At 36.5% G+C, this 22,693-nt stretch overlaps 1 protein-coding gene across 2 annotated transcripts; it reads left to right on the forward strand.

Moving 5' to 3' along the window:
* Positions 1 to 398: 398 nt before the first annotated feature.
* On the forward strand, positions 399 to 22,288 carry LOC6635711 (sialin). 2 transcript variants are annotated; one of them, XM_002059224.4, is made up of 8 exons: positions 399 to 1,039; positions 4,097 to 4,150; positions 18,693 to 18,764; positions 18,833 to 19,303; positions 19,836 to 20,206; positions 20,274 to 20,406; positions 21,136 to 21,377; positions 21,444 to 22,288. In XM_002059224.4, exons 2-8 carry the CDS (start codon positions 4,111 to 4,113, stop codon positions 21,621 to 21,623), a joined length of 1,509 nt encoding a protein of 502 aa, XP_002059260.1. In that variant the 5' UTR covers positions 399 to 1,039; positions 4,097 to 4,110; the 3' UTR covers positions 21,624 to 22,288. The 2 variants fall into 2 exon arrangements, with proteins under 2 accessions (XP_002059260.1, XP_070065607.1); XM_070209506.1 differs by lacking the exons at positions 399 to 1,039; positions 4,097 to 4,150 and adding an exon at positions 18,543 to 18,567.
* The last annotated feature ends 405 nt before the right edge of the window (positions 22,289 to 22,693 follow it).

A 22,693-nucleotide genomic window follows, 5' to 3' on the forward strand; every position in this document is an offset into this window, starting at 1 on the left:
AGTTCCGTTAATCATTTAGCAATTACAAACATTACACAGGCCTATTATACCCGCTCTGACCCCCCCCTCCCCCTGCGCAATCAGGGCAACCGAAAAAGGTACAGCACAAAAATAAAGCAAACAGCACAAAAATTTGAATTTTGCATCCCACGACGACGGCGACTACAACAACAACAACACCAACACACAGCCAAGGCAGCGACGTCAGCGGCGGCAGAAGCAGCACGAACACTTTAACGCGATCCATTGTAAAAACAGCACAGCATTGAACCGAGCGCCAATGCTGTCAGCGTCAGCTTCGGCGTCTGCGTCAGCGGCAGCGGCAGCGTCGACGTCAACAGCGCTGGCGTCGCCAGCTCGCAGCAAAGAAAAAGCGACTGTCGCACAGGCAACATTTTCAGTTCAGTTCCAACAATCGGAGTGTCAAGCAGCTGGCAAAGGCGCAGGCAAACAGCAGAAGAGACAAACCGAAACCGAAGCACAGGCAAAGAGCCAGAGGCGCAACTCAGACGCCGCTGCCGTCAACTGTTCGAAAATTTTCTGGTCGAAATCGTCTGAAGAAAATTAGCTTAAATTTAAATGTTGCCTGCGCATGCGTTGCGCTCAAAGTGCTATTCATAACTAAAATAAAACAGCTGCCGCAACAACATTTTTGAGAATAAAACAACGATTTTCAAGAAGACCGACAAAAAAATAAAATAAAACTGAAACAAGCAAAAGAGAAGAGATAAAAACAGCAAACGTAAAACTACTGTTATGTACATTTAATTGCTGTAATACAACGCGTGCGTGTCTCTCCCTCTCTCTGTGGGTGTGTGTGTGTGTGCATATATGCATGTAAGTGTGACAGTGACATCCAGAGAAAAAAAAGAATCCTTCACAAAAAAAAAAAAAAACGCGCGTGAATTTTGTTTTTGACGCGCATTCTGTTTGGAAACAGTGTGAAATAACTGTAAATTAATTAAACTGTACAACAAATTGTGCTAATTACAGAGCTAGCTGTAAACGATTCACGTTTTTAAACATCCTTAAGTTCAAGGTGAGTGCCAAATATAGACAAAAACGTATTTTTATATTTCTCAAGATTTCCAGGAAATCCATTTTTTTTGCGACATTTAAGTGGGGCGACTGTTCAATACTTTTAAATTCCAGGAATTTGCGGGCTTAATTAGTAAATTTTTTTTTTAATTATTAACAGTTGCTGTTCAAAGCGAAAGTTTTTTTGTGCAAGTGTTTTTTATCAGAAGCTTTTAAGGTAAATTTAAAAAAAAATAGATGTATGAAAAATGTTTTTAATAATACTAATAATACTTTAAAAGTAAAAATAAATAGTGGAAAAATATATTTTCATGAAAATATAATTTATTTAAATTATTATTTATGGAAGTTCAAACTTATTCAAAGTTCAAAAATGTTTCGGAAATAAACTTATTTAAAATAAGAAATGTGATTAAAAATAAACAAATTTTAAATATTTTAATTTTGTAACAAAAAAGTTATAAAATCTTTTTGTTGTCAATTTTCAAGTATTTAAAAAAAAATGAATTTTAGAAAAATGCAAATTTTTCTAAGTAAGAATTTTTTTGACTAATATAAAAATTTTAATTAAATTATTTTAGTTAGTATTTTCAAAACTAAAATAAAAGTTTAAAAAAAAAAAATAGTTAAGTGTTCAAACAAAGTCAATTAAATTGAATTTAATTCAATTTCAATTTAATGAATTGAACTTCTATCAATAAATAAGGTTTTTGTGGGCTGAACAAGGCTTTAATTGCAATCAAGATAAGATAAAGTTTGCAGAAATTTCAATTAAATACAATAAGAAAAACTTTTCCCTTAGAAAGCACATTATCAGGAAAAGTATCTTAAAGATACTCCGAACAGAAATGTAAATGTAAACTAAACTGTGATTATTTATTTATATTGTCAGTAAAAGTTGAAAAAGATTAAGAAGCAAAATACTTGTCCATAGATAGATAAATATATATGTATATATATATAGATGAGGCCTTAGTCAGCAGATGACGTACGATTCGAAATGGGCAGACGAATGCCTGAATATTCGCATATAGACATACAGACATACAGCCATACAGACATACATATGTCGTATGTAGCCAATGCCCAAGTCACACAATTGTACAATTATAAGTATATTTAATTATAAGCACATCGAATGAGAGACGCCGCGTTTTATGCGGCTAATAACATGGCAACACGCTGAGGAATAATCATGTCTAACAAGGACAACGACAGTTACATATATAGCACAAGTAAGAGTGCTCGACTAGCCGATACCCTGGACACTGAGCAGTTCCCATGCTGCACTTCTCATATTCCAAGTTCCACACAATGGAAAATGCATTCCCGCATTAACTTCGGTGCTTATAGTCCGATTTTTATTTTCTTGAATATCTTCTTAAATATGTCATAAAAAAGTGTGTGTATACCAAAGTGCAAGGTTCTATCGATAATTTGTAAATGGTAGAAAGAATAAGAAGTCTCTAAAGAAAGTTTCCAAAAATTAACATTTATGTTGAAAAATACCTCAAAATCAATTTGTATCGATACTTTGTAAATGGGAAAATATATCGAAAGACAAAACTAGAGGAAGTTTCCGAACTCAAAATATTATAAAATATATTTGAATACTCTACAATTTTTTATTTATCGATAATATATAAATGGAAGATGATATCAAAGAGAGATGACAGAAGAGCCGCACATTGTTCCGATTGAGCATATTTCAAATCGATTTCGACTGTTGCCTGCAACACATATACCCTGCATACCCTTTCCAGCCATGGGTACGGGGCATACATATATGGTTAGATGTTTGTAACAAGGCAATTGTGCTCGGTTTGTTGCCAAATATTTGCACTCTATACAAATTGACCGAGTTGTCTGTTGCTTTGATAATGGATAATACATATGTTTACGGGCGGTCGGTTGCTAGGGCAGAACTTAGAACTTGACACTGATTATTATGCAGTCTGGACTTAAACATGTGCACACAGAAAAAAAAAATTAGCATACTTGTGCACTGAGCGAAAAATAGCAGAAATTTAAATAAAATGACTGGCAGAATTTCACAAAGTTTGATTAATTCCAAGAGTTGACTTCTAAACTAATTCATTGGGAGGTTCAAAGAGGGCGGAAGACTAAGAAAAAATGGGCTGCGATGAGGTAGAGGGAGTTCTAAGCTTCCAAATCTAGCCTCAAGCTGAGTTTTGGTTTGAGCCTGGCCAGTACAAATGCCAGCTTTGTCATACTCGCAACAATTCTCATAGCCAGAAGCAATTAGATCTTAGTTTCATATTTTTTAAACTTCCTCAAGTTACGCGGAATTCCTATATCGAAAAGTTCTTATATCTGAGTGCCATATGGCCTTAAGCTATATCTCAGATATGCTTAAATTGGAAACCTACTCAAGTCCTAGTCCATTCGTTCCCAGCTTTATCTCCTGCATATTGCCTCAGCTTGCTGACAGCAGTTGTGATTTATCAATGGCGCCAGTAAAACTATCAGAGATAACAATTATATTAATGGATTTATTGGTGCATATATATATATATATAGGGTTCTATTTTATATTTGGTGCTTGCATTTGATTTTGGGCCGCATTCACGATAAGCAGACTCTAGACCCGCTCGCTTAGACTCTAGACCCTGCCAGGTGCTAAGTTGCCTCTATCTGGATGAGTTAGTTATGAATGGGCAGCTCGTCCGTTCATTCTTTAAATTGTATCATGTGGCCCGACGTTATCTGTGAACTTCCTTTTGGCGCTGAGTCATGTGCGCCAGCCCACCTTCTTGTTCACCTTTCGAGTCGCAATCTGTTCAACTGTTTGCACTGGCAACGACAGGTAGATACACTCAATATGTTATCGAGCACGTTTCGGGTCACAGTTGGCGTACACGAGACGAGATGTGCGAGTTAGCGATAAGATAAGAAAAGATATCGGCAAGGGGCATAGTTTCATTAGCTTGGCGTCTACATATAAGCTAAGACATGCACATCACATGATATCATTACCATAAATCATATATAATAACTATTCTAATACGAAATTCTATTGATAACATTTTCCTTGCAGCTCAAACGTGCGACATGTCGAACACGGAGCGACGCGGCCTGCAAAGAGTACGAAGTAAGTCTGCCCCTAGCCATAAGACGAGCCCCCTTTTCTTTCTTGCGCTCTGATAGAACAAATAAAAGAAAATTTCAATTGAAACGGCAAATAGCACGCATAGGAAATTCAGTTAGAGACTAATTTGTCGACTGGGCGGACAGGCCCTCGATATATGTGTCTATATTTTATTGTTGACAGTTCTCGATTGGTGTCAAGTGGAACAACTTTAATTGAGGCTGCAAATCAATTGAATGTTGCGCATGAATAAACACGCAACGAACGAGCGAACGTACAGTTTGTAAGGGTATCAAAGTGTGCTGCCTTTAAATTAATTACGCTCCAGTTTTTTCAACTCAATTTTCCATTAAAATACAGACAAATTAAATTGCTTAGTTTCTAGAAAAATACCAATTTCAGTATGCCCCATTTCTACAAAATTAATATCAAAAAAAAAAAGGGAAATATATTCTATAAAAATATGAATAATATTCTAATCTTGAGTTTGAAAAGTAAGAACACTTTGATTCTAATTTGCGAGTGACCAATGATATATAGAATTTCCAGCTATTTCTATGCTGAGATGACACCTCATAGTTAAAACTGCAAACCTATTTAAATTTCTTTCATTCTCTTTAACTTTAAACACCAATTTAATGAAGTCTCTAAGAAAACTTACATATCAAGTATCGAAACGAGAATTACTTTAAGGAATTTCGAGATGTATTTATGCTAAGATGACACCTGATAGTTAAGCCAGCTTTGATTATTTAACCCAATTTCAATATCATTTTTAGTTTTTTTTTAATCAAATTAAATTTTCTAGCTACCAATTCAATTTGATTTTAAAAATTATATATCAAAAAAGAGTATTACCTTATCTAATTTCTAGTTTATTTTATGCTAAGATGACACCTGATAGTTAAGTCAGCTTGCAAGCAGTGCAAGGGCAAGCAGTGCTCGTAACAAGCAGTGCTTAACTCTTTCAAGGCTTTCTGCAGAGATTTAGACATTACTCGGAGCTAATAAAATATGTTATATTTATCGGCTGTCAAGTTCTGATTAGTTTGATTAACATTAAGCACCAAAAATTATTTGCGTCAATCCCTGACAAATATTCAATATTAGCTATGCCATCATCAACATGTCCTTCATTGGCTTGGGCGTTGTCAGAATAAACCGGATAACATCATCCGCTCCCAGCTCTGTCGCTTGGCTGGCCCTTATGACGCCATTGTTGTGACATTTCGAGGATTACTCATAAATACCATAAACTATGCAAACAAATTATCACAGTCACGCCAGCTGAACACGTCGCTTGACTAAGTGTATTCGCCGTTTCGTCCGCAACGGGGCGGCCAACAATTGGTTCGTGGGGGTGGGCTAGTTCCAGCGACTCAAGTTTACACGGCACAGTGGAGCTAAAATACAATTTTTGTGGCCAAAATACCAAAGGAACTGAGAAAATAACGATTTTGCATAATTTCAGCAAGATATCTGCTAGATATTTAAATGAATCTACAATCTATAATCTTTGATCTATAATCCATTATCTCATTTTTGAGATGTTTTCTAGGGCTGTGATTCCACTGTGCGGCATTGCAATTAAACTTTTTGTTATTGTATTCATTTGACGATGAGAATTGCGCGTTAGCAAAAAAAAAAAAGTAAAAAAAAAAGAAATAAACCCCATAATAATAAAAATAAAACGTGAATAGCCAAATCAGCGTCAGGTTATTTGAGTATTTTAGCTTTTTAGCACTTTGGCTACACGGCCAGACACTGGGTGAGAGGGCGACGCGCCTAGGGGTCGGGTGAGGGCGGTGGGGTGGGTTAGTGTCAGTCAAGCAGAGACAATGGCCACACATGATACGATAGTTGGTTATAACCCGAACTCATTAGATAAGCCAAATGTGCTAATCAGATATTAAAGCTGGCAATTAGCACGACTAAAAATAAGCCACAGCCGGGCAGGTGTGCTGGGGGGCGGAGCGGGGCGTTGCCTCAAGTCACACGAGTTGCTGGCACATTTAGCAAATTGTCCTTCAATCAATGTTTAATAAGAACAACACGAACAATTATGTAAATTGTTATAACTCTTAACACTCACAACAAAACATATTAAATAATAATAAATAAATAAATTGATATGCAGCTTATTGTTAACTATTTGCAATGCAGTCGACGCCCACGTCGTTCGCAATGCGATCCAATCACAGCATAAACACTTCATTATTCCGTGTCCCTGCACTTGACTAACTGCTCGAAGGTAAAAACAAAAAAAAAACAACTAATAAATATAATAACCATTTTTTATATGGGCCGATATGCATTAAGTATCGCATTGCGAATGCATTTTGCGCAGGCGAAGGTCGTCTGTGCGCAATGTTATTTAATATATGCAAGTGCAAGACTGGAGACTAAAGAAAAAACAATTAATAATAATGTTTAAAAATGTGTGTGTGTGTGTGTAAAAGTGGTTATTGCCCAGCTTTGCCCGATCCAAATGTATTTTCTTTAACTTTCAAATATTGTTTGCTCAACCATTAACCAAAGATCTTTGACAAAAGGCTTAAAATCAATCGGTTGTTAAGCAAAACCCCTTTTTCGAATGGCTTTCCACTCGTTTTTCACAATTACGGGTGTAACTTTTCACATCATAGTTTTCCACGCATTTTTCACAGCTACAGGTGGAATTTCTAACAGTGCTCAAACTGTTAAGCAAAACACTCTTATAAAATGATTTACCACTAGTTTTCCGCAGTTGCAGGTGAATTTTCTAACAACGCTGAGATCGCTAAACAAAAAACTCTTATAGAATGAGTTTCTGCTCCATTTTCACCCGTACAGGTGGAATTTAAAAAACCGCTGCGACTTGCTTATAAGCCCCTTTGTCTAACATTTAACTGGGTTCCTTAGTGGATTTGCAATAGGCTTAAAAAATTCTCTAAACTGAGTTTGAACCAGAAACTTCGCCGCAAGATTTTCGCTAGACAAATCATTTTCCAATAATTTATCTAAATTCCCATTTTCCTGATATTTTTGCCTTCCATTTTAAATTCGCATGCAAATGCAAATAGCTGTAAGATTAATATATATTAACATTGTAATAAACGAGTTTTGTTTTGTTTAAGAAATGACGCGTTCAATGTAATTAAATGCCACGTTTTTAGTTCCATAAACACATGTCAAGTTGTCGAGCCCTGATAAGGTCTCATCTTAGCAACAGCCGCAATTGGTAAACCACAAAACAAGTATTGTATATATATCTACATGTGTGTGTGTGTGTGTGTGTGTGTGATTAATGAAATTTAGCTAAGCCGCCCTATGACTAATTCCATAAAATTTAAGATCAATTTACGGTATTATTAATGTCGGTTCAAAGACCACGTGAAGTTTTCATTACTTTGTTGTGTGTTTTCTGTACCCTGAGTGTATTCGAATTTTTTCTTTAACTGTGTAACATATAGATCTTCCAAGTATATATAAGCTTTATCGGTGTCAAAAGAGGAAAAGATCTTGAATGTGTGATTAGAGATTACCAAACCCTTTCAGAATATATCTAAATATCTTACTTTGATATATACTTATATATATATGTATATATCTTTATCAACCTCGAAACGATACGAAACCATAAATTATAGATATTCGTTATTAGAAACCTACAAAATTATCTTTAATGTATGATTTAAGATCTTTCGACCCTTTAAAATTACATATATCTATTTATCTATCCAATATTTATATTCCTTATCTGCAGCGTTAGGGAAAACGATCTTAAATATGTAATTGTAGTTCTCCAAGCTCTTTAAGAATATCTATTCCTATATTCCAGCCCATCAAGCATAAATATTCTTGATCAAAGAATCGAACTATTCATGTTCTAGCTATCCATCTATTCACCTATCTATGTGAACTCTGCGCCCAGTCAAGTTATCTTAATGAAACTTTGCATAGGACCATTTCCTTGCGGCAGATGGTACATATATCGCAACCAGCCGGATCGGAGCACTATATCATATAGCTGCCATAGGAACGATCGACGTAAGTCGAAGTTCCTCAATGAAAAACTCTTCTAGATATCAAGATATCTTGAAGTGTATTTATTCTTCGGCATTCAATCTTTTATTATTCCTTTTTTTTTTGACAGTTAACAATTGTCATTAAAAACGGCTTTGTTTAATGAAAAATTTAATGGAGCTTTGTGTTCTTTTTTTTCTTCATGGTGTTTTTCATATGACTCAATTAAGCACATTCGAGTATTTATTTTTGTTGTAGAAAACTTTTGTGTTTTTCAAATTGACGTTAATTAGTTTCTTGGAACTTGAAGCTGAGCACGTTATTCTCCTAACTTTGTAAAGATTTTGTTTTTGCTTTTTATTACTTTTTTATTTTTGCATATTTTTGTACAACTCACAATTACAATGCAAATCGATTGCGAAAACCTGTCAGTACTGCGATAAGACTACAAATTGGATAGACAAGTTGTGTGTGCGTGTGTGTGTGGCTGTGTGTTTATTTCCCATTAAGTGCACATAATTTCATGTTTCCGGTCCATGGCACACTTTTAGCGCAATTATAAGACGCATTTCAAAAACATATAAATTAAAATAAAATTCCAATCGTCTCAGTGGAAAGTTCAAGAATGCCGCCGGTCACTGATCGTCTAATTAAATCAAATCCAATGAATGAATTAAATAGAATATAGAAACAAAAATAAAAAAAAAGTGCCGCGCACGCCGACTTTGAACCGATTCGATGTCTACTTCTATTTCTATGTCTGTGTCTCTCGATCCGGCCGTGTCCCTGCTCCGGCGTACACAAGTCTGACTTGTCAGATAAGCCTCAGTGTCCAAGTCGTGTGTATAGAAATTTATTTGATAATAATTAATATAAAATGCCATACATCAGTAGCTGCAACTGCTTATACCCTGTAATGTGAAAAGATTCCCGGGAGTTTTCCCATTCAAAAGAAATTGTCATCAAATCAATAAAGTTAATCGTATTGTCGAATAGTTGCGTTGGTATAAATTACAGGGTATCTTAAGGTCAACTAATTGTATGCTTAAATATTTGTACAATAAGGAATTTCTACAAAATTTTCCTTTTTACGTCTTAAGCAATGTACTTCAACAACCCCAATTAGTACAGGGTATCTTCAAGTCAATTTACTTTAATTTTCATTGATTTCAATTTCTCAATTATGAATTCTTGAAATTGCTTGAATTTACTCAAAAAACTACATTTGTTACAGGGTATATTAAAGTTAAACACGCCCTTAAATCATATATTTATATTTGTTTTATAAGTTCTTAGACAAAAATCGAAAATCCAATCAAGAAGCTGATATCAACAGTTTTATATTGTCAACAGGGTATCTTAAGGTCTATCATGGGCATTAACTGCAAACGTGGCACGTTTCTTTGGTACTATCATAAAAATATATACTATATTTATATATATATATTTCTTATATTACCCAAAAGCCCATAAAGCTTTTGTATCATTGTCTACAGGGTATCTTAAGGTCAAGATCTCACTCTCACTCTCTCCAACTGTCAGTCAGCATTTCGTACTTGTTACCATGAGTAGTGCCATAAAATTCGTCTCCGTTTCTTTAATAAGCTCGTGCATTTATATATATATATATGTTTTATTTACCAGTGGAAAAATCTCAAATTACCAAAATTTCAAAGTTCGTAAGCGCAAATTCTGTTTACAATTAGGCAATATATATATAAGTATGTATACATATTGTTTGTTTGCCAGCCGGGCGCTGTAATATGCGAGTTTAGCTGTCGGACGAGCCCCCTATTTCTAGAGAACTTGTATAATAAACACAAACAAATGACGGGCTACGAAAATAAACACGCTGTGAGATGCAAATCGAGAACTATCTGTTAAGCAGGTAAACAGATCGGCTAGCTAATTAATTTATATATGCATTAAACAAAGCTAATATAATGTATATAATTAATTGAAAACAATCTATAGACAATTTATAAGCTATTATCTAGATGGAAGTAACTTATAATGAATATGCCTAGAAAAAGGAAAGCAAAATATATAAACTAATATCTAGTTGGGAGAACCTTATAATGAATCTAACTAAGTACTTTGCAGCTCTGCGTCAATCTTTGACTTATGCCTTTCCGATTGACTTCGGAGTTTATTGTCCGATCGCAAGGCAATTTTTTTTTAAGGCCGAAATGTGTGCTTTTACTTTGAGAGCAGCGCAACAATAAAAACTATTATCTCCGAATCTGAAACCCAATTAAAAGTGAGGGAGATATTATTTACAGCTGGTTGATTGCGGAATGTTCAGGTCTTATCAGGGCTCGCATAAATCTCGTCCATGTCCAATAAATCAGATGCGATTTGTACATTGTTGCTGCCGGCTGTCATCAGCGACTTTTCCCGCATTGCACTTTGTACTAAAGCGCAACAAGTGCAAATACCCAATCAGAGCACAAATACCAAAACCGTACCGAATCCAATCTCTGCGACAAAATGTGTGTACAAATTTTCCATGTTCGTCATGGAATTTACCCGCAGGAACGAAACTAGGACAATGTTAAAGGCAAGAGATGCATCCATCAAATTAAGCATGGCATTCTATATAATTGGTTTATATACTATACAAAGGCGCAATCAATTGAATGTTAATACGATAAGAAAGAGCTGCAAATGGGAACTTTGTGCTTCAAAAAACGTTTATTGTCAAGGGAAAAACTGAGTTTTCAACATTTGTTCGTAAATTGCATTGAAGTGAATTCAATGCACAAAACATTTCAAGTGGCAACGCCATAAAAAATAATTAATATTGCCCTGGGCGTGTCTGATCGACTGCATAATACCCTGTACCAATGCCTGAGCTGCTGTCTTAAACCACCACAATATTTGTTTCAATTCAATTGATTTGATATCGATTCTTTTCGCTAAAATATTGTAGAAAGTTATCGATAAGTAATTAAATTGTCCCATATTTGATATACAAGAACTTGTTCAGGAAAAATATATGAAGTCTTTCTTTTGAAAACGTCTAAAAAAACCAAGCTGATCGATATTTATCGGTTATTTATTTCTTGATTGATATAAGAGAATCATCTTATCCTGATCAAGAATAAATATATGAGGTCTGTCGCTTAGCAATATAACACAAGCTAAATATCGATAATTATCGATTATTTTAAGAAAATTAGTAGAAGTTATCGGAAAAATATAAATTTGTCCTCAATTTGATGCACGATTATGTTTTCTTCGTGATCGGGAATAAAAATGTCTTTCCCTTGAAAGAATCTCAAAATTCCCATAAGTTATCGATATATATCGATTGTTTTAAGAAAATAATTAGTAGTTAACAAAAAGGATATAAATTTGTGCTTATTCTTATTTCCGAGCACATTATTGTGATCTAGCATACATAAATAGCTACATATTGTATTGGGAAACTGACAAAAAAGCGAGTTTGACAATCGATATTTATTGATTACTTATTTTATCGATTATTTTGAGAATCATTATTTGGTATAAGAACGACAATAAATGTGACCAAAAACATACATACATACGTGAAATGTCCTCGGAAATGCCTCCCGCTCAACTTTAGAATACCCCTTAAAGCCACTACGAATGGCTACAGGGTATGTAAAAAATGGGAAAAATAGTTTAAACAAGGCCAGTTCCGTAAAATTGTGCATTGGAAATCAGTTAGCTGCACAATAATAACGTAAACGGAAATGCATCTACAAGTTGACCGAGTTGACAAGCTAATAATTGTATCTAGAAGGCGAGTCAACAATGCCAACAATTGACAGACAGACAGACGGACAGGCGGACAGTTAGAAATGCGAGTGTAAACAAACCCAACACAAATCGACATATTTAGCTAAACAAACTGTAGTCTTATATATATATATATATATATATATATATATATATATATATATGTGTGTGGCAGGTATTCTGTATGGCTGGAACAATTAGCTTGTGATTTGGGCGCACCTTCAGGGGCATAGATACAGATATAAATACATGTAAGATACATATACATAGCTATTGGCACATTGACAAAAGCATAGCTGAGCGTCTGACGTCGACATTGTTTGGCAGCGCAAATTTTCCATAAGGAAAAACACACGGATCACATGCGCCTTTGGATAAATGCCACACGTTTCATACATATATGTATGTTAGCACCAGCCGAAGAGATCTCACAGTCGGTCGAGGCTATATGCCCAAGTGTCTTAAACCGCATATATAGTTAAGTGCAAATTTTGAAGGTCAGCAAACGCGCACAAAACACAAGACGCAGAACAAAAAACAAAAACAGGCACGAACGGATATAATTGACAACAACGTAGGCGAAATACCCTTTAGAGATAGATCCTAGTGTTGTTGGGCTTGCAGTTATATTGATGAACTTGGTAAAGGAATGAATTTCGACCAAAAATGATGTTGCCAGGTTGTGATGCCAAGTTAATTTAGAGGCCAAACCATGAACAAAAAGGTAAACCTCGTTCAAATCGGATGAGATTTGACTGAGTTATGGGGTTGGGAAATTTCGACCCATGTCTATATGGGATATTTGGAGTTACTAATTTCACATGAATTTCGGCCAAAAATAATGTTGCCAGATTTTGATGCCAAGTTTATAAGGAGGCCCAACCATGAACAAAAAGCGAAACCCTATAAAAATCGGATAAGATTTGACTGAGCTATGGGGGTGGGAAATTTTGATCCATGTCTATATAGGATATTTTGGGGTACCACTTCCACATGAATTTCGACCAAAAATTATGTTGCCAGGTTTTGATGCCAAGTTAATTAAGAGGCCAAACCATGAACAAAAAGGTAAACCTTTTGAAAATCGGATGAGATTTGAGCAAGTTATGGGGTTGGGAAATTTTGAACCATGTCGAACAGACTGATTGACTGATTGACCGACTGACTGACTGACTTAGCGAGTGTTAAAGATCCGTTCAGATCAAAGATTCGTCCAATCGCCTCTTAACTTATTTCCACTACAAAAAAAACAAACACATTCAACTGGTTTAATAAGTAAAAGCTACAATTCGTAGCGAAAAACTTGCGCCGGGCAAGGCCGGGTAATGCTCGCTAGTATTCGGGAATGTCTTCTATTAAGCGTTACATATATTTTGATTTGAATTATAATGCCCGATAAAAGATCATAAAAGAACATAGATCTGTGGACATATATGCATATATATATATAGATAGAGACAGAGCGGGAAAGAAAGGAAAAGAGAGAGAGAGGCGAGTGCCCGGCATTTATTTTGTTTTAATTGAGCCAAGGAACTCAAGCGCAAAGCTTTTAAAAATAGCTAACAGCTAAAAAAAAAACCAACAAAATAAATTGTAAATATATGACAATAATTAAATGTATTCTCAAACGTCAAATATATTATGAAAAGTGCCGGAAATGCGTCTTTTAAATTGAAAACATTTCTCGTGCGGTCAAAAACATTTGCCAATACTTTTATTTATTTGTATTCATTTGTTTTTACATATGCAAATTGATGAAATTTTATTTTGTTTCTTTTCAACTCTCAACGAACTCTTTGCAAATGATTCGATTTTGAACTGCGAATCGCAGCTTGAAGTTTCCGAATCACATGCTGCGCCAGAAATTAGCATAAGAACAGAAAAGATAATAATAATAATAATATTAATAATTATTTTAGTAGCACGTTTGGCCCCAAAAACATTTTCAGCACATTTTTGCTGCCTGCGAATATTTTGTGAGCCTCGCTTTCTTGCGGCTATTTTTGAGCATTTTATTTACCTTTTTTTATGAGCATTTTATGCTTTTAGCTTAAAAAACTGGATGCGTATTTAATTCATTTATTTTTTTGTTTAAGCAAACTCAATTTTTGTTTTTTTTCATTGTGCGTCTGGCTTAAAAACGAAAGCTAATAAATGCTAAAGTGCATTAGCTTCATTTTAATTTTTTAAATTGTTTACTTTTTATTTGTTTGTCTCTTTTCAACTGGGCTGCAAATTAGTCGTTCAATTATGACTTTAATTTCGGTTTGTTTTATTTGTAGCCGGTTTTTTCTTTTTTATTTTTTTAATTTGTTTGTAAAACACAAAGTTCAGCCTTCGCTTGAAGCGCATACAAAATATTTGGTTCTGGCCGGTATGGATCTTGTTTTCAGCTGGATACAAAACACAAAAACGTTTTCAGCGACAATTAATCAAAACAAAAAAACAAAAAAATAAGAAATAAATACAAAACTTGCTCAAAGGCCGACAACTTTGAGTATTCTTGGAAGGCGTTAACAATTCTGGGGATGAGTCAAAGCTGAGTCCGTACAAACACCCTTCAGCCAAATACAATTTGTGTTGTGGTTTTAAATAAAGTGCGTGATTTTTGAAAAAAGCAATGCATTTTTCATAATCAAAACCAGGGCTGCTGGCGACAACAAGAGATGCTCTGTGGTTCAGTTCACGGTTGAAAGCAGTTTCCTGCTTGGTGGATTCAGTTCGTGAACCACTTAATTCACATTCTGAAATTGGCACTTGATATTTTAAATAAAGTAATTTTCTAATTTTTAAGCATTATTTTTGATATGTTGTGCTAAGTTTAAAGCTTGTAATAAATATCAAGCCCATGTTCTCTCGGAGGAACCGGAACCTCGTGAACCTTGTGTTCCACACTCCGTAACTTAGAATACTTGCACTTTTTATTAAATATTTTATTTTAAACAAACTATATTTTAACTAAGATTTTTTTTGGCTCGCCTCATATTGTTTGTGCTTGCAGCCCTGGTATTTATTGTTTAACTCATGAACTTGGTCTTCCACATTCCCAAGCTCATATTCTATATTTAGATGTCACTAAAACAAATAAATTTATAATTAAACATTTTATTTTAAGCATAAAAATTGCCAAACAAATAATATGTGGTTCAGTTTGCATTTTGGTTCAGTAAAAATGAATCGAAATTCCAGGGAAGTCATTTTGGAACCGTGAACTAAACCACGGAACATATTTTGTTTGCGCTTGCAGCCCTGGTAATTTTTATAGAAAAAACATTTCTCAGAACTCACATCTTATATTTACAAAAAGTCAATTTTAAATTTGACAAAATTTGATATAAATTTAAAAATCTTATTGATAAAAATCTAGTTCGCTTTGCTTTTTGGCTCAGCTGTTTTTAGAGCTGGTACAAATGACTGCATTTTTCGCTTTAATAAATTAACATTTTAATTATTTGTATCTATAAATAATTTGCATATATATTTAAGCTTATCTCGCAATTATTTCAAGCATTTAATTCGGCTATTTCCGGTCTAGACGTTCCATTCTCGTAATGCCTATGCTCGCCTTATTTATAGCTATTGTAAATCTCTTGCTATAAATAAATTCCGGCGGCAATCGTGCTCTTATCGGAGTCTATCAATGAGCATTTCCAGAGACACGCTCACTTAGCATTGATTTAAAGTGTCATAAAACAAAAAAAAATGAAAGAAATTATGAATAGAATAATTCTGCTTTTATTTTTTTTTTTGTTGCATCCAAAGTTTTCCATGACGTTAAGCTGCCATCAAGCAATTCATGCTAAGCCAATTAAGGCCAAAGTATTAAAAACGGCTTTAAGAATTTCGAAAAAGTTTTAGATACATAACTCGAAAATAGATGAAAGCAAAAGATATATTATGAAGGTCGTCGCGGGAGTCTTGAAAAAAAAACAGGTTGCAATTTCTGAGCACATTTGCATATGACATTTTTGAGACTCACGGCTTTTATATTTGGGGCTAGGGGACTTCTGGTATCTAATAGACGCTCCACAGACTTGGAATATTTTCAAATTGTGGGAATCGAAGCGAGTTTCTGTGCTGCCACTTATTTAAATATGCCAATTGTATCTTTCAGATACAATGTCTGTGCATGCGTTTGCATTTGATTAACCGTAAAAAAAAAAAAACGGGAAGCAGGTGGGCGTGGCCAGACTAGACAGCCGCCAGACATGCCGTGTGATAAGCCTGGTCAAGTGGTGCCAAACCGGCAGTGGAGGGGGGGGGGGGGGCGTGGCCCATTGATAACGTCGAGTGGACGACGCGGCCGCTTTCTCGCTTCACTTTGATTGGGCTGATTGCAGCTAAAAAGCCGCTTTTGTTGCCTCACATCAGCCTTAAAAAAATGCTCAAAAGAAAAAAAAAAAAGTTTACAAAAATTTATGCACACGCGCAACTGTCGCAAATTGCAGTTGGATGCCTCTTCGAGCGCGAGTTCAATGGCATTCCAAATTAATGCAGTTTTTATATAGTATACCCTGCCGTCGGGCATTTAGTTTTCTAAACGAAAAATGTAACGCTCTGAAGGAATTCGCTGCGGAGGCTTGAGATATTGCTGAAGAAACTGCAAAGAATCGATATTTTAAATAATAATAATATGTTATATAAAGTTTACCCTATTTCAAAGTGTTTCTGCTGTAATAAAGTCAAGGGCTCAAACAGCTGTTAAATATTTCATATCACACACAATGTAGGGTATTCAAGCTTCGTCAACATTACAAAATCATCTTTCTCCTTCTTAGCGTAAGCCTCGAATTCTGGAGTTCAAACCTCCTCCTCCAAAATATTTAATATTATACCAAGCTAGAGTATTCAAGTTTCGACTTGTTTATTACAAAAACGACTTTCGCCTTTTTCTCTATCTAAGCGTAAGCTTCTTAGTCTAGGTCTAAAACCCGCCTCTCGAAGTTGAAACCCAAAAAAAAAAAATGTAATATCAAACCAAATTAAAGGGTATTCAAGCTTCGTTAGCATCAACCATAAAGCGTTCCTGCTTGTTGATTACGAATCGGCCTTCCGCATTTTTGCACCATCTTCAATTCAATGCACTTTGGCTCTTTAATCTTTAATAACTAACGAGGAGCTCAGAGAAAGAAAGAAAGAAATAAGTTGATTTGCTTAATGAGCACATTTGATGCCAATTTTGCAGTTGACAGTCATCATCATGTTAAATAATCGTCATGTTAAATGTGTTTGCCATGACAAAGTTGCCTTTTAATTTTGTTCGTGGAATTCGATTTATCTTGTAATTTAATAGCTCTTCTTTACTTTTGGGCGCGAGCTGCGCCCATCGGGCAAATCAAATTGATGTGCAATTCTGTTGTCGTTGTTGCTGTTAATATTATCATTGTATTGAGGTCAAATATTGACAGTTAGTTTGTTAATGAGTTTTATCACATCGTTAATAAAGTTAATAAATGCGCTTATCGCGAGAGACATGCAATAAAAACAACGTATTACATCAGGCTTACAGAAAAATCCGCTCGATAGTTTTCAGGTGGATGCCAGATTTTGAGTTGTCTTGCAAAACTGGTTCAAATGAATTGTAAAGCGGTTCGAACCGGTTCCTCATTGTTCGCAAACGAACTTCCGATCCGCGATTTGTACAGATCTCCTCAGCCTGTTTCTTATCAGCCTGAATTATTCTCTAGGAATATTCCATACACGCGCGCGACCATGTCAAATATATAAAGCATTCATTTGTTGTACTTATTTTGATAATAATCAGACCGATCGAAAGTTGTCTTTTATAATTTTATGGGTTTTTTTCAGAGCTCTTGTGAAATACCTCAATAGAACAAACGAACTGAGAATAGGTTTCTTTCTTTGGAAGCTAGCTTGTGGAGGAAGGCTGTCATTTTTAACGAGTGGCAGCACTTTTTCCTAGCTAAAAAATAAGTGGGCAGCACTTTGGATAACTCCTTAGTTGATTGGCAGTTCAAATATGGGAGTAGGCTTTATTTTTTAATGATTGGTAGCACTTTTACCAAGGCTTTGGCAGCATTTTGGCCAAATCTTAAATTGATTGCCAGCTCTCGTGCGATAGCAGTCTTTACTTTTAATGATTGGCAGCACTTAGGTCAACATTTTCATTGATTAGCAGTTCACATGTGAGAGTGGGCCATAATTTTAATCGAATGGCAGCACTTATTACAGCTTGAAATAAATTGGCAGCACTTTGGTCAACTCTTTTATAGATTGATAGCTTACATGCGGGATTAATCTTTATTTTAAAATGATTGGCAGCACTTTTCCAAAGTCTGTTACCAATCCTAACTTGGTGGACAATTCATATATGGAACTGGGCATTATTTTGTAATGCTTTGCATAACTTTGGTCAACTCTACAATTGATTAACATTTCACAAGTAGAAATAAGCTTTACTTTTCAAAGATTGGCAGCACCTTGTTTTCAAGTTTTTAATAGATTAAGTGTCTACATGTAGGAGTAGGCCAAGTTTTTAAGCAAGTGGCAGCACCTTTTCAAGCTTTTAATTAACTGGCAGCACTTTGGGCAATCCCTTTAAATGATTGGCAGCACTGTTGCCAAGCAATAGTTCACACATTGACCTGCTCGAAGGAACTAGTTCGTGAACTGACACAAAATGTTTTGCTGTGCGTGCTTAATTTGTAAATCTTGAAATAATCATATATGTATAATATTTTTCATAAATATAATATATTTACACAATTATGAAGTGGACTTATTCTAATCTCTGAACTATTTTTGGCTCTTGCAGATCTGCTATCATGTCGCCAAGTCTTGAATCTGCTGACAATGCTCGGCTTTATGCTGAACTATGCCCTGCGAGGTAAGTGCCCCGGATAAAGCATATGTCCAGGCCATTTGATTTATTTGCTTTTATTCCTACCCCTCCAGTGAACCTGACGATTGCCATCGTGGACATGGTTATGCCAAATATCACAGCAAACATGGCAGCGGGGAATGAGAGTCTGGCGGGGAATAGCACCTCGAGCCTGGCACCCGCCGGCGGCATCCTGACCAACGGCACCGACGGTGTCGATGTCTACGAGGAGCGCTTCCCCTGGGACACATACCAGACGAACTTTGTGCTGGGCTGTTTCTTCTGGGGCTATGTGCTCACCGAACTGCCCGGCGGTCGACTCGCCGAACTGATTGGCGGTCGTCGCGTCTTTGGACATTCCATGTTGTGGGCCAGTCTCTTGACCCTGGTCACGCCCCTCGCTGCGCACCTGAGCTACGTCATGCTGATTGTCGTTCGTGTGGCACTCGGCTTCATGCTGGGCGCCTCCTGGCCGGCCATACATCCCGTTGCCGCTGTCTGGATACCGCCCATGGATCGCTCCAAGTTCATGTCCAACATGATGGGTGAGTAGCTGGAAAAGTTGGCAGGAAATGGAGGAAATTTGGCCATATCTATATGCGAAATGTCTGTCTGTCGGCATTGATCTCAAAATCTGTTCTGTCTTGACAATATCTTATCCCATTTACGAAATATCGATAAATATCGATTTTCTAAAATGGTTTCTCGAGCATAACTCGAGGATTGAAAGAGCTAGTCGCTGCATACTTGGTGTGTAGTTTCTCGCATAGCTTACCCAGACTAAACCCAGTTCCAATTTTGAGTAGCTCCTTCCATTCCCAAGATAAATCGGGCTTAAAACTTATATTTAATGATAGAAACCTGAGCTTTGTTATGCGCACACTTGGTTGTGCCTTAATTAATCCCTGCAAAATCTCATAAAGATCAGACTCTGATTACCCGAGTTAATCAAATCTGCATTTTCCATGCATTGTATGGAGCAAAGGGAAGAGCCACGCTTGATAGATCTTGCTCATGTTTAATCTTATTCCAATCTAATTTTTAAGCCCAATTCTTTCTCTTTCTCTCAATTTACAGCCTCTTCGCTGGGCGCTGCCATAACAATGCCCGTTTGCGGCTACCTGATCTCGGTCTGCGGCTGGGCCAGTGTCTTCTATCTGACGGGTGCGATTGGGCTGCTCTGGTCGCTGTGCTGGTTCACGTTTGTCTATGAGACGCCCGCGACGCATCCGAGAATCTCGGCCGAGGAGCGACGCGAGATCGAGGAGGCCATCGGCACATCCACCTCAAAGAAGCGACCCAGCTATGTGCCCTGGGGCCAATTGCTCTGCTCCCCGGCCGTTTGGGCTATAATCATAACCCACGGACTCTCCGTGTTTGGCTTCTTCACGGTCATCAATCAGCTGCCCACATTCATGTCCAAGATTCTGCACTTTGACATCAAGAAGGTGAGTCTTTTTTATTGCCTGCCCTTTTGCTTGTTGTTGCTAAGCTTTGCTTTGTGCTCCCTTACAGAACGGCCTGTTCTCGTCGCTGCCCTATCTGGGCAAATATGTGATGGCCGTGGCCTCCTCCTATCTGGCGGATCATCTGCGCCAGAAGGGCACATTGAGCACCACAGCAACACGCAAACTGTTTACCACATTCGGTAAGTTTTACATTTCAAAAAAACCCCAAGCTAATCCTAACTGATTGACTGACATAAAGTCCAGGCCGTAAAAGCTAAGAAGCTGACATTCTTATTATAAGTAGTTGGGTTTTTGGCTAATTCCACCCGCAAGTGTGGAAAATAAGCGGAAAAGGTTTCCAAAACTCATAAATTGTGTGTTTAAATATCGCAGTTTCATCCTTTTCGTAATTCCATCATTCCGCCGAAAATTAGTTGGGCGCACTTTTGAAAAATCCACTACAACTAGGCGGAGAATGGGCCTTAAAACCTTTTCTGTTTAAATGAGGCAGTTTCATTCTTTTCGTAATATTCAGCCTTTCGTGGAAAGAACGCAAACCGAAAATTGGGCAAACGTCGGATTCAAACTCGTTTTCAATTCATTTGAGTCAAGTCTCACACTTTTCGTTAAATCCACCACACCGTGGGGAAAAGTTTAGATAGGCGTGGATTCGAATGCAAACCCATTTCCAATTGTTTCACGCCTTTCGTAAAATCCACCCCAAACGGAGGGGAGTGGAGCTTCAAAGGTTTTATGCTTTGGTTTCCTTAGAGGAACTTCAAACTTCAAACTTAAAGCTCAACATAAAAAGCTCATGAATATGAGTTGCATGATTTTGACAATTTCACCCGCAGCCGTGGAAAATGAGCGGAAATCGCAAAAAATGCTTTAAAATATTCTAAGCCTTAAATTTGTTTGCTCCTTTTTAGCACTCGTAACGCCCGGCCTGCTGATGGTGGCTCAGGTGTTCCTCGGCATGGACGCCACCTGGTCGGTGGCAATCTTTACGCTGGCCCTGTTCGCCCATGGCGCCGTCACCGCCGGCTATTTGGGCAATGGCCTGGACATAGCGCCCAATTTCAGTGGCACCATTTTCGGCATGGCCAACTCGTTGTCCTCCTTTGGCGGCTTTCTGTCCACGTGGATGGTCGGCGCGCTGACCTTCAAGAATGTGAGTGAACTCGAAAATAATATAGCCAGCGATGGAGAATAATATTTAAACCCCTTAAACCCTTAGCCCTCGTTCCATCAGTGGCAAATTGTGTTCTGGATTTTGGCGGGCACCTACATCTCGGCCGCCGTGGTCTTTGTTATCCTGGGCACCGGCGAGCTGCAGTCCTGGAATAATCCGCCGGAACGCAAGAAGATCGGCGACGTGGCCCAGGAGGAGGGCATGCCGCTCAAGAACGAGAAGTAATCAAAGCCAGATTGATTTCAAATTGATTAAAGAAAATGGAAAACTGAAAAGAAAACCCCACCACACACACAAGTTATGGTAGTTTCTACTGCACAATTGAGATTAAAATTAAAAACATAATTTTTAACTGGAAAATTGTCTGCAAACAGAAGAAAACAAAAACAAACAAGACATTAGTTTTTAGCAAAAAGCTGTAAAGTTTCTATACAAAAAAAAAAAGCAAAAAAAAAAATGACCATGTAGCCAGAATAAGTAATATTTACTTTAGACTTAGCTGATATGCATTAAATTGTAGGCGTGGCAAATTAGCAAATTTTTTTTTTGCTATCAGGCCGCAAATTTTTTTAGAATTAAAATCCTTAAATTTATGTACATAGTTTAATTGATTGTCTGTATATTGTTCACGTAGTGCACAGAGATTGTTTGCCAGCAAAAAATTGTACAAAAGAAATTTGTAGAGAGAGAAACAAATTTGGATTTTTGTGCACGAAATGTTCTGTTTAATTAGTTAAGTAGACTCTTGCATACCTATTACTCGTATTAGCTAATTATATAAATGCATACCTTAGTTAAGTCGATTAATTCATGTATACTTTTATTATTTATGCAATTTATTTATAGATTCTTTTCTAAATTCATAATAAAGATTATCACAGACACGAAAAGCACGTTTTTATCCGTTACAAGTTTAAATTTTTGAATATCGATTAATTTAGCTCGTTGGCTGGCAGCTTATCGATACATCGCAAATGCAAGAACTATCGATGGTGCTCTTGACGTCATAATTGACCCTCTTCAGTAACGGAAAACAACAGAAAGCGCAAATATATATATATTGATAAATACATATTTGATTTTGTCTTTAGCTGAGCCCCATTTGAAAACTGTATCCGTTAAATAGTGATATACAATTTTTTATTATCTAATAAAGTATTTATAATAATAAATCGAACAATATCTTTTACTCACACTAATTTTCATTTTAACTGTGCTTCAAATTAGCTGGTGGTGCACGACATTAAGCTGAATGCTACATAATCCATACCAGTTGATCAAGCTTCGCAAATTTT

The sequence above is a fragment of the Drosophila virilis genome, chromosome 4 (genome assembly GCF_030788295.1).
Source record: "Drosophila virilis strain 15010-1051.87 chromosome 4, Dvir_AGI_RSII-ME, whole genome shotgun sequence".
NCBI lineage: Eukaryota > Metazoa > Arthropoda > Insecta > Diptera > Drosophilidae > Drosophila > Drosophila virilis.